We start from the raw sequence: 12,738 nt of genomic DNA on the forward strand, positions 1-12,738 counted from the left end.
TCAGTTCAGCTTCAAGTCCAGCACCAGGGCATTCTGGAAGGAAGCAAAGGGCCAGGTGGGGACGAGGGACCATCGCACAGGATGGCTCAGGCTGGTGGCCGGGAAATGGAAGCCAGGGTGCTGTGTAGGAGCAGAGGATAGACCTGCCCGTGGCCCTTCGTATCTCTAAGTGTTCCGTTCTCTCAACGGTCAAGTGGGGACAGCATCCTTACCTCCCAGAGTGGAGACATCAAATGAGAAAAATGTACATTTAATGCTCCCAGCACGATACTTGGCATGCAATGTAAAGCTAATATTAAGCACTTACTGTATGCCTTTAGGTGAATTATCTCAATAGCTCTCTGAGGTAGATACACTCATATTACCACCCCTATTTCAAGCAACAAAAAAAGGTGAAGTAATTTGCCCGAGGAGCCAGAGAAGGAAAGCAGCAGGATTCAGGTTTCCTCCTGGGGAGCCCCTGGACAAGGGGGGCCCAAGTTCTGAGGGGAGGGTCTTGCTCAAGGGAGTGGCAGGATTGTACTGATGGCTGCTGCCCTCCTCAAGGCTCCTCCCTCCAGGCTGAGAGAGGAAGGCTTTTGCTCATCACTCATTGGCCAAAAGTACTAACGGACACAGCTTTCCTTAGCTCCTTTCCTCACCTCTACTATGTCCAGCTCTGCCAGGTTGTAATCCATGTCCAGAAAGTCCGGAAGTGGGAACCCGACTTGGAGCACATCTGAGAAACACGGTAAGAGTCATGTTAGCTGACTGCTCTGCGGCTGATCGAGTACTCCTTAAAGCCACTCCTTGGCCACCTGGAGCAGAGTGGTGGGAAACAGCACAGTGACCGATTCACGACGTCGGCCAGCCAGCACGGGCAGAGAGAACATAAGCCTGATCGCCACGTATTCACATCCCAGGTCTGGGTCGAGATCTGACTCATGGTGTGGGGTCAAGAGCCAAGGGTCCCAAACTGTGGGAGGGGACTTTGTCCCCAGGCGGGTGACATTAAGACTACATTAGCTTCAAAGTCCCAGCAATGACTGTCCACTCCCTCTTCGCCTCCCTTATCTGGGATCAGTGAAGGGGCTTTGAGACCACCCAGCTGGCATCCTGTCCTGCTTATGGGGCTTCTGGACACCAGCAAAATCAAAGTTCATGGGAGCCCTCACCATTGACGACTGGGACATACGCTTCCTGGAGATAATCAGTAATGAAGCCAGTCAACTTCTTCTCCTGGGGGTAAGAGAGAAAGACAGAATACCCACATCCCATCATTCGATTCAACTCAAGTCAACAGATTTTTGCAGCCCTCACTTGAACTGGATCTGGGGACCACAGGAATGAATATTAGAGAAATAAAATTGTCTACTTAGCATCAAACGGGGCTGGACCCTATTTGACTGTAGGCAGAGGCCCTACACCTCCACTTAGTCCCTGTTGAGCGACATATGGGCCTGGGGTCATGGTGCAGGCACGGAGGAATTCAGGATACAGTGGGTGACCTGTGGGCCCCATTTTTCTCCTACAGAAAACGCAGCAGTTTTGGTCAGTTATTCATTCACTATCTCTCTGTACCTCCGTTTCCCCATCTGTGAAAGGGGAATGTAATAGGACCTACACACAGGGATTCGGTGAGTTTGGGTAAAGCACAGAGCACAGAGTAAGCGCTCTGGAAGTGCTATTGTTGTTATTATTAGTATTGGTGCCTGCTGGTCAGGTTCTGTCCTAGGCCCTGAGGCTCCCAAGACTAATAAAAATGACAGCCGGGCCAATAAAGGCAGCCCAGGCTGCTGCTATGCACGACAGTGTTATTAGAATCAATCCAGAGAGATGTCCAGATTCTATCCAGAAAAGGAGGTGGACTCAGAGAGGCTAAGTGACTTTCCCAAGGTCGCACAGCACATCAGCTGCCCCAGGCCCCACAGTGAGCTGCTCTATTCCCTCTGCCTCCATTTCAGGGGCCATCCCTGCAGTGCCAAGGGAGAATAGGCACAGTCTTACCCTCAAACCAGACCAGAAAGAAGCACTTGAGATACTTACATTGAAAGCACCAATTGATGAGGACTCCAGAGACAGGCTCTGTAATCTGCATGGGATTGTGGGGGAGACAAGGAGTGGGCAGGGCCATCAGAGCCACCGTCCGTGGCCATGGATAAGGATCTCAAACACCTACAAACCCTTTCTGATGCAGAAGTCCCCATACAGCCTTCAGACCAGGTGCTCATAAGTCCCAGCTTGGATGCTACCTATGATGGGACACTCATCACCTTTCATTACAACCCATTTTGTTTCCTTCAGCTCAAACCACTCCCGCTTCCCATGGTCCTGACTCTTCCCTCCGGGACCCCCAGCCAATTCTACGATTCTGCCCAAGGCCAGGTATCCAGAGGTTTGTTGCCCAAAAAGTCGGCCCCATATCCTCGTAGGACACAACTAGGACCCTTCAGGTGACCCCCCTCCCCTTCAGAGCCTCCAGTAAGCACTAATACATCATGGCCCCAGAACAGGCCATGTGGTGATCCTCTGGCCGCTTTATCTTCCCAAGCTCTAGTCCCTATTCAGTAGCAGACCTCCCATTTTCCACTCTCATTCCAAGGTATACAGAGTCCCAGGGTGAGCACATGACCCAAACCTGGCCAATCAGGAAGTTCCATCTCTGACACTGGCGACTAGTGTCCGATTGGTCATATGATCCATGCTAAACCAAGGAGAAGCAGCCTCGGTAACTGAGCCCTATTGGACAAGAGGCCTCTCTTGGCGTCGGGGTCAGTTTGTCACCACCTGGGGACAGGCTGCCTGAGAATTGAGCCAACAAAGTGGACAGCGAAGATCAAGAGAGGAGGGAGATCTTGAGGACTTTGGGCACCTAAGATCCAGCCATGTTTGAAATTAAGATCTACCCCTAGAGTTTTCAATTATGTGAACTCAAAGATTCCCTTTTGGGCTCACTGAAGCTGGAATTGTCTCTGGCACTGAAAGAATCCTGGCCTAATACAAGTCAGATCAAGATTAAGACAAATATAAAAAGTAAGGAGGAAAAGCACGATGTTGAGGTAGGATAATGAGTGTAATACGTGGAGCCGGTGCCTCACATATAGACAGAGCTCTGTAAATGTTAGCTGTTATTAGTCGAAGACAGGCTTCCAGGAGGAGGTGGCATTTGAGGTGGGTCCTGAGTGGCAGGTGGCATTTGGATGACACGGGCAAAAGCTTATTAATGGAAAAGGGGACATGGACCCATGATCAGACTCACCATGCAAGAGCCTAGTGGAAGAGTAGGAGGAGTGGTGGGAGAATTCGAGAAAGATCTTGAGTGCCAGGCTAAGATTTGAGAAAAGATCATGAAGGTAATGGGGAGCTATTGAGAATTCTAGAAAAGGGATAGTGACCAGAACAGCCTGGCAGTGTGGGCCATGCTGTATGGATCAGAGGGGGACCCTGGAGCAGAAAACCAAGTGCTATTGGTAATGCCCATGCAGGAGACAGGGACGCCAGCATGGGCAGCAGACTCCTACCTGTCCAGAGAGGTGACCATCTGCAGCCGGTTCTCATGAACTGAGTACTGGATATTCAGGTTGAAGTGCTAGCAGGTGGCAGATGGGGACAAAAGCAGGGAGAAGGCAGTGGGTGCCCCATAAGGGCTGGGAAAACCAGGGGCTCCACCACCTTCTCAGCACCATGCCATGGCAAAACAGGGGTCTTCCTCTCTCCGCATTCCACCTTCAGGAGCTGAATCTAGTAGTCTCCCCATGCCCAAGCCTCAGTTCTTCAGCATCTCTGTACCTGCTCCAGGACTGGGCACTCAAAAATATCTGGCATATTTGTAGGTCCTTGCACATACCACGTTATTGCTCCAGCCTTTGCACATCCTGTTATCTCTACCTGGAGTGTCCTCTATCCCCAGCATCAACCCTTTCCCTAGCCAGCTCCTGCTCAACCTTCAAAACATAGCTCAGGCATCACCTCCTCTGGGAAGTCCTCTGTGATTTCCTCAACTAGATTTGAGATCTTTCAAGGCTCCCATATACCCCCGGGGTGAGCCCATCTCAGCTTTTGTTTATGTTAACAAATGTTGGGGGAAAGAAAGGAGGTAGAGAAGGGGGGCAGAAGAAAGAGAGGAAGGAAGAGAGAGAAGGGAAGGACTCCTCAGTGTGTTGATCTTTCTAGCCATTCAAAGGTTCAGTGGCAGAGCCAAAGATCAGACATCAGGTAACAGCTCCCAGGAGGTTAGGATCACATAATTGGGATCAATTAAGGATTTTTCAATCCATTACTTGGCTGTCAACTAAAATCCTACACTCCAGCCTTGAATATCCATAGGCTTCAATGGGAAACAGATTCTACTCACACTTTCCAGGAGGAAGAGGGATGCAGGAGCCTTGCCCCGCCGCCGAGCAGCAAACATCTCCAGGGTACCATGGAGGTGCAGCAGGCTGTTGCCTGTCTTCATGGTGACCTTGGGGGGCTTGTTTATCCTGATCTGGGTCACCAAGGGCTTCGGCTTGGGATAGGCCTTAGCTACCTGCAGAAACCAGGACACTCCTTTCAGGGCCCACCCTCAGATGGTGGCTTCAGCTGATACCAGGAGTCCATCATGAAATAGGTGATTACTACCTTGGACACAGGAAACATGACATGCAAGGGCTGGGATGTGTCTATCAGGAAATAAAGGAAACAAAACAACCAGTCTGGCTCTTTTTTATTGGACATAGACCCAAAGAGTACTTTATGGAGAAGTCAGGATGATTCCACATCAGACAAGGGAAATGTGACCTTGAAAATCTGCCTCCCAAATCCCTTGTCCCTTCAACTGGAGAACAGGGCAGGGGAGACGTGGTGATATAGGCAGTCAGGGCACTCACTTTAGGGATGAAGCCAGCTAGTGTCTTCGTGGTTTGTGGGGGCAACTGACCAATCTACAAAATGAAAACAAGGTGAGGACTACTGAAGCCCTCCCCCACCCTTCCCAACAGACAGCTCCTCTGACTCTATAAGGTAAGACCTCTGAGGTTCCCTCCAGCATAATATTATCATTCTGTGATTAAGTGGTTACGGAGCTCCTGGGTAGCCCAGACTGTGGCTTACATGACCCAATGTCCATGGCTCGTAGCATAAGGTCAGATGCTGAGAAAATGTTGGGTAAAAAAGTGGCAGACAGATGGGAGAATGGATGAATGTGGTGGATGAGAGGAGGGTGGGTGGATGGATTTGTGGGTGGATAGATGAGTGGGGAAATAGATCAACAAATGAGTGCTGAATGGATGCGTGGATAGATGGACGAGCACTTATGTAGGAAAACGAGTAATAGATGGGCAGGTGGATGGAGTGGGTGGAGGGATGAAAGGAATGATAGATGGAAGGACGGGTGGGTAAGGAGAGTGGATAAGGAATGGATTGATAGGTGGGAGAATGGATGAGAGGGTACAAGGATGGATGATGGGTGCATGGATGGGAGGATGAATGGATGGATCAGTGGTGATGAATGGAAGGATGGATGAATTGACAGATGAGCAGGAGAATGGATAATGGAGAGTTGGGTGGTGAAGGACAGATGTATAGCCTCACTTAGTCAGTAGTATCAGGCTCTGTTCTAGGTGTGGATGATATGAAGGGTGGATGTATGGTAGCTGGAAGGATAGAGCCTAGGGCCTGAATACATGATAGCAGGATGGATGGATGGGTGGCTGATGACTGGATAATAAAAGGTGGATGGATGGCCAGTGTGTGAGAGTTGTACGTTGATGGATGAATACCTGGTTGCAGGGACAGTTGGATGGATGGGTGAGTAGATGGCGGTTACATGGACAGAGAGATGTGGGTGCTGGGGCAAACTGATGATAGAAACCCAAATCAGTCCCGGCATCTCCAGCCTTGGTACAGCCCACAGCCCCAGGATAATTCTCAGAACAGACCCACCAAGAGGGGACTGTCATTCCAGGGCAGCTCACCTTCGTCTCATGGACATTCACATCGAAAGACTTCTGCAGAAGGGCCAGCTCTGTGGTGAGGAAGGTGGCCGAGAGCAGCAGCTGTGAGGAGCCTTCAACATAGCCCTCAGGGAACTCGAAGGCCTCCCCAGCGTCAGCGGGCTGGATGGTGTTGGCCTCTAGCTGCTGCACCGTAGGCTGTGGGACAGGCAGGGAGGGAGATGCTCAGCCTTGGCCATGAAGGCTGTGGCTGGGGACAAGACTCTGTCCTCCAAACTGAGTGGCGCTCAAACCAGCCCCCAAGTCAGCAAGTCACTAGATGGTAGAGCCAAGAGCAGGCTATCCTCCCAGCGTACAGATGGGTAAACTGAGGCCCACGAGTATAAGGGTATCAGTCACTAAGCCACAGGTTATGCTCATGGGATTGCTTAAGTAACCCCAGTTAATCTGACCGAGAGTTGGAGCCCTCATCGATGTAGACATGCTTTCTGTTTATTCTCAGAAGGAGGTAAACGGCAAACAATGCGGGGCCTGGAAGAACCATGCTGGAGGAAGTCTTCACAGGGAGATGGTGTTGTAGGATTTTGCTTCCCATTCCTGGAAGACGCATCTCACCTAGTCACCTGGAGTTCTGGAGACCTGGCTGAGGACCCAACTCTGCCACAACTCACAGTGAGACCCTAGCCAAGTCCTGCGTCCCCCCAGGCCCCGGGGTTCCCATTGGTACAACTGGGTGAGTCACTCATTGGGAGAAGCAGCCAGTCCCGGAGAAGGTGTGAGTGTGGGGTCAGCAGTCCTGGAAGTCAGCTCAGGACTCAGGGTTCACATTGAAAGCAGAAAGAGAAAGAAAGCTTTGGTGTCAGGGAACATTCTCATGGTGGGCTTGGTCTGCCAGGGCCTGAGGGGCCCTCCTACCCTCCGCACCCCAGTCCAGCCACCTCCCTGGCAGAAGCAGGCTGGTGAGAACCCTAGTCCCCTGGTGGCCCCATGGCACTTACGCTGAAGTCCACTTGGATGTAGCTGGCCGTGGTGGTCGGTATGGACGTCAGGACATATTTGACCGTGCCCATCTGACCCACGGGCATGGGGGCTGTGCAAGAGGAAGTTCTACTCAGAGGGGCACCGACTGGGGGCACATCATAGACGCTGACAGCAGCCAGCTGCTACCTGACCTGGCCGGGGTGCCAGGAGCCCTGGCCTTCTGTGTGACCCCAGGCAAATTACTTAACATCTCTGGGCCTCAGTAATTTCCTCTGTAGCATGGAGGCAACGGTGGCTGGCCTAGAAATCCCACTCCCTCACATCACTCTGCAGAGACAGAACTCGAGAGTTTCCTGAGGGGTGTTGCGGCTCAGTTCCCACAATAGACTGGCTCGCTCAGGATTCTTGGCTCTGTTTTACAGATGTGTAGACTGAGGCTCAGAGGAATAAAGTGTCCCAGGCCACACTGCTGAGCACATGAGCCACTTTTCTTCATTCCCAGCCATTGGGTTTTCCTCTCGCCCCCCTAGGGCACCCTGTGAACCCTGAGATAACAGAGGCAGTAGACCCCCTTGGCAAAGGAAAGAGTCAGGTGTCATCACTATCGGGTTACTATTCAGGGTACAAGTCTTGTGGATGAGCCCACCGTGGCCGTTGTCCTTGGAGTCCGGGGGGTCATGGACACAACACTGGATGGAGGGCTAAGGCAAAAACCTCAGAGTCCCTCAGGGCCTCAGGCTTCCCATCTGGATGGTCGGGGGATGGACAGACACTGAGACCTTAGACCTCCTCAGTCCAAGGCTGGGCATGGAGCAGGCCCTTGAATGGGGAATGGAGGCTTCCAAATCCAGCCATCCTGATGTCCCCATGTGGCAGCGAGGCGTGGCTAGGGCCACTCACCGTTCAGGTTGGCCCACTTCCTGTTCACGTACACCAGGACCGCGTCGATGGCTGGACACATCTGGAAGCAGAGAAGGTGCTGGGCTGAGGGGGCCCCTGCATGGAGGGCCTCCCTCCTCACAGCCGAATGGTACTCCATGGGGAGACCCAAGAGCCCTGGAGGGACAGGGACTGGAGAGGAAACCGAGGCCACAAGTCACACAGAAAGTCAGTGGCAGAGGCTGGGCTAGAATCCAGAGCTCCTGACCGTGGCCTGCAACATCAGCGAGGACACGTTCCCCAGCAAACGGGAATCGTGCCTCCTTCCGTGCTCAGGGCAGACATCGCTAGATGAGCAAGGTGCTTTCTCCCCCTGAGCCAGCCACAGCCTCAGTCCTCCTCAGCTACGGGTCAGTCGGTCAGGGCCACAGCAGAGAAAACGCGCTTGCCAGCCCTGGTCTGACACCGCCACGGACGCGGCCAAGGCCTGGTCTGGGCACTCACCAGGCTCGGGAGCACTTTGTGAAGGGTGCTGTCCAGGAACTTGTTGACAACCTTAGGCAGCATGCTGCACACAGAGGAGGGCGACAGGGCACAGACGGCAGGCAGTGAGGCACCGGACACTCAGGGACACGACTAAGGAAGTGGCTCAGGAAGGGATGCCGGAGGGGGGGGCGATGTGGACCCCACCCACCTCCCCAGCCACAGAGCCCCTCACTTGCTAGGCAGGTTGGTCTTCACGCTGACCAGGATGATCTCACAGCCCTCGCTCTTAAACATGGGGAGGCCCGTTTCCTCGTCCTGCAGAAGCCGGTTGGTGGCTGTGATGTTCAGAACCACGATGATCTCCATGTTCCCACCCATGAAGCTGGAGGGAGGGCAAGCAGGTGTCATGGACATCTTTGCCACTGTGGCCACCATCCCTGTCTCCTCTTTGCTGTCAGTCTCAGAAGCTCTGGGAGGGGGAAAGGGTGAGGCCCCACCCACAGCACAGAAAAGAGGATGGGACCTGCCCAAGGTCACAAAACCAGTCTTTTCTGTTCCCTCTTGCTTTGGGGAACTCCTACACATCCTTTAAAACCCTACTCAGCTATCATGATCCACCTGAAGCCTTTTCTGATCGCCCTCACGCTGCTCGTGCGTCCTCTGTCCCAGGCTAATCACTCCGTCTGCGAGCGTCTGTGCTCAGGTCTGGTTCCCACCGAATGCAGGAACCAAATATGCACATCTCAGAACACAGCACCCAGGTGGCTCCCAGCAGGTACTCAATAAATGTACACGGATGCGTAAGACAAGGTCATCCTCCTCTCCCCCTCCCCTCCTTGGCCATACTCACCTCTTGCCAGTGATGGTCATGCCGGTGGACACACACTGGAAGATGCCCACCCCAGGGTTGAAGTTCAGTGTGATGACAGGGAGCTTCACATCCTTCACTTTCAGGCTGGGAGGCGACAGACATCCACAGCAATGAGAACCGGACCGTTGAGACCCAGGCCCTTAGTCCATTCGTTCCTCCACCGCCTTGCTGGGAACTCTCGGGTAAATCCCCCATCCCGCATCACAGGGATAAGCCCGCCTCGTGCGGCCATTGTGAAACGCAAAGGCTGGACACGAACCAGTTTGTACACAGAAGTACTTGTCATGTGTGAGTCGAGACTCTTGGCTATGTGACCTTGGGCTGCACCCTTCCCCTTTGTGGGCCTCAGGTTCCCCATTGGCAAAATGGGGAGGTTTGCTTAGGAAAGGGTTTGTTAAGGGTGCCCCTGTTGACATTTTGGGCAGAATAATTCTTTGTTGTGGGGGGGCTGTCCTGTGTCTTGTAGGGTGCTCAGCCCCACCCTGGCCTCTACCCACTAGAGCCACGAGATGCGTCTCTGCCAACCCCCTCCAGCAAGCTGTGATAAACAAAAATGCTTCCAGACGTTGCCAAATGTCCCTTGGGGCAAAATCAGCCCTGGTTGAGACCCACCAGTGGAGATCCTGGATAATGAGGATGTGGCATGTCTAACCTCCCACCCCCATTCCTGGGCTCTCCGCAGACGTGGCTAATTGATCACAGTCCATTTCCTGCTCATGCAGAGTGCTCAGAGTCCACCCCCACCCCCACATCATTCCGGGCAGCCCCTGCCGACCAATCCCATGGGGCACTTGCAATGGAACCCATTTGCCGCATCATGAGACGGTGGCAGGTACCTTTCTGCCTCTGTTTTTGAGAACTTCTCATGTGCATTCAGGGAGCCCCTGCTGCGTGCAGGAGCTGGAGTTTGACTTCTCAACCTCACTTCCTCCTCCCAACGACCCTGCTCACCAGAGGCAGGAATTGTCTCCAGTGGATGCGTGAGGCCCAGGCGGGAGCAGGGACCGACCCGATGTCACACAGCAAGCCAACAGCAAAGCAAGGAAGAGACCCCAGGTCCTGCCCCAGGCCCTGCCCCAACTCTCCCTCTTGCCCTCTCAGGCCCTGACCACACATTCCCCCACCGCCCTCTGCCCTCCCGCCCCCAAAACCCCTCCCCTGCTCACTTGGTGATGCCCTTGATGGGTTTCACCCCCGGCTGCTTCTTGCCCGCCTCAGCTGCCATCTTTTCCAAGATGTGGCTCTCATCCATGGCGCTCTGCACCTCTGGAAGGGGGGGTGTCCAGAGAGCTACTTAGCTGGGCTTCCCACTGCTTTCCTGCCTGGGGCCAACCTCTCAGGCATCCCAGGCACAGGCCACTCACAAGTGGCACCACTCTGTGCCCACAGTCCCTGTGCCCCACCCTGGGCTGGGTGATCCAGAGACCCAGAAAGGAGTCACGCCCAGTCCCTGCCTTCCTTCAGCCTCACGGGGGAGACAGTCACCAGCAATGACAGTAATGGGTGACAAGAGCCATAATACGCAGACAGCTGGAGGAACTGCAGGAGGGGTTTGGTCCAGGAAGAGAAGAGCTAGGGAAGACTTCCAGGAGGAGGTGCCCCATCAGTTGGTCCTTGAAGGAGGGATAGGAGTTTTCACCAGGAAGCAAAGAAGTAAAGAAGGCTAGTCCATGAAAAATGCAAAAATGGAGAAGCAGGAAGAAGGTGGCATGGAGAGTCGAGAGGGAGAAATTCAGCATGGCTGGAGGGTGGGGCAGGATATGACTGGGATGGAGCAGTTTGCAGGGAGCATATCATGGGGGTCCAAGCCCCAAGCTAGAGTGCTGACTTTATCTGCGGCCCAGCCACTCTCAAAACTGCGTGACTAGGGAGCATCTGAGAGCTTGTTAAAAACATGCAGATGCTGCTGGTTCCCTGGGCCTGGAGTCCCCACCCCCCGAATGGCACCAGGCCAGAAACACCTGCGCAACGGTCATAGGCTGATTCCCAGAGAGGGGACAAACACTGAGCCGGAGGAACTGTCATCAGCCCTTTGCACCAACATGTGACTGCATTTCCCCTAAAGTCGTGGAGTGAGGAGGTGCAAATAACTTTTACTAAAGGCCCTCCAGGAGGTTGTAATCTCACATTTCACTTGATCTGCCCAGGTAAGGACTGGTCACCCTATTTCACGTTTCTTTACATCTTATATTTACAGATGAGCAGACCGTAACACAGAGCAGTAGCACCTTGCCTGAGGTCACACGGCAAATGGTTGGCAGAGCTGGGACTTGGCTCCCGTCTGTCTTCCCACAACCCACTTATGGCCCCCAGGCCTGCTATCAGGGCCAGGAGAGGCTCCGGGGAAACGGTTTCCAGCTCTGCCTCCAGCTTGTCAAGGGACCTTGGACAAGTCACCCCATTTTCTCTGGGCCCCAGTCTCCTCCTCTGTAAAGTGGAGGAGTCCTATCATTGCTGCTAACTTTGAGGGTCATGGGATGCTCAAGGCCATGCAAACAGGAGCCGTCACCACGTACCACCTGCCCCCGGCCCCACGCCCGGGCCCGCCAGCTCACCGCGGTTCATGATGTCCATGCCCAGCCGCAGCAGTGCCCCGGGGTCAGCTCGGGTGTGGGTCAGCAAGCCGCAGAGTGCCAGCAACAGGATCCGCAGCATGGCTCCACCTGCGCCAGGGAATTGGGTGCAGCTCCCCTCGACCCTGGTTCCCCTGGGGACCTCCCATGCTTCAGAAGAGGACAGGCCCCCTGGATGGTCTTGGGGGTCCAGGAGCCTTTGGACTCCAGCCAACTCAGCAAACCTCATTACTGACTTCCAGAGGGGTCGAAGAGGGTCCAGATTAAACACAGGGTCTCGGGGGCACCCCAGGAAGGTCACTTTCCTTTTCTAAGCCTCAGTTTCCCCATCTGGGCATGATGCGTTCTCACCAGCCTGCATTATGGCATTGGTGGAAGGTTCAGCTGCTGTTTTCATAAGTTCAAGGGCAGCTCAGTGCCAGGCAATGCTGGGACCGTAGAGGGGACTGGAAACTCCCACTGCAGTATGGGAATGGGGGAACCCTTTGCTCCCCCCACCCTCTAGCATCCCCCACTTCCTCCAGCTTGGTCTCACTTCCAGAAATCTCAACTCGCAGCTCCTTAAGGCCCCTTGAGATAGTACCACACCAGAAGGGAAACAGAAGAACACACCCAAGGTCTGCTAGGCAGTGAGTAGAGAACTGGATAAGGACTTCCCCCAGCCCTTCAAGGTTTCCAGAAAAGCCTCACCCCAACCCTGGACCCCCAGAAAGCCTTCCCTCCTACTTACTGAGACCTGAAATTCTCCCAAGCAGAAGCCAAGTGTTTATTTCAGGTTTGAGCTATGGCTGAAAAGAATTAAGGAGGGACCACAGGGCCTGGCAGGTATCACCCAGAGAGGGGGAGTTCCGGCTGGACTCCTGGCAGGTATCACCCAGAGAGGGGGAGTTCCGGCTGGACTCCTGCAGGTATCACCCAGAGAGGGGGGAGTTCCGGCTGGACTCCTGCAGGTATCACCCAGAGAGGGGGAGTTCCGGCTGGACTCCTGCAGGTATCACCCAGAGAGGGGGAGTTTCGGCTGGACTCCTGCAGGTAT

The 12,738-nt window shown here is 53.9% G+C and overlaps 1 protein-coding gene across 1 annotated transcript; it reads right to left on the reverse strand.

Moving 5' to 3' along the window:
• BPIFB6 (BPI fold containing family B member 6) lies at nt 1–11,784 on the reverse strand. The gene is made up of 15 exons (XM_044385621.2): nt 11,685–11,784; nt 10,296–10,395; nt 9,109–9,213; nt 8,491–8,640; nt 8,277–8,340; nt 7,794–7,854; nt 6,911–7,002; nt 5,934–6,110; nt 4,848–4,901; nt 4,334–4,507; nt 3,501–3,568; nt 2,026–2,071; nt 1,155–1,218; nt 642–718; nt 1–33 (listed from the first exon to the last, which is right to left on the reverse strand). The coding sequence occupies exons 1-15, from the start codon at nt 11,782–11,784 to the stop codon at nt 1–3; spliced, it is 1,365 nt and encodes a 454-aa protein (XP_044241556.2).
• Nucleotides 11,785–12,738: the final 954 nt, after the last annotated feature.

The sequence above is a fragment of the Ursus arctos genome, unplaced genomic scaffold (assembly GCF_023065955.2).
Source record: "Ursus arctos isolate Adak ecotype North America unplaced genomic scaffold, UrsArc2.0 scaffold_16, whole genome shotgun sequence".
In the NCBI taxonomy this organism is placed as follows: domain Eukaryota; kingdom Metazoa; phylum Chordata; class Mammalia; order Carnivora; family Ursidae; genus Ursus; species Ursus arctos.

Excerpts from the sequence above, each read along its gene's own strand:
- BPIFB6 (XM_044385621.2), bottom strand. The coding sequence starts at position 11,784 with ATGCTGCGGATCCTGTTGCTGGCACTCTGCGGCTTGCTGACCCACACC. Across the intron at positions 4,508-4,847 it reads TAGCTGGCTTCATCCCTAAA|GTAGCTAAGGCCTATCCCAA; the intron begins GTGAGTGCCCTG and ends TGGTTTCTGCAG. Across the intron at positions 3,569-4,333 it reads CCCTCTTCCTCCTGGAAAGT|CACTTCAACCTGAATATCCA; the intron begins GTGAGTAGAATC and ends GCCACCTGCTAG.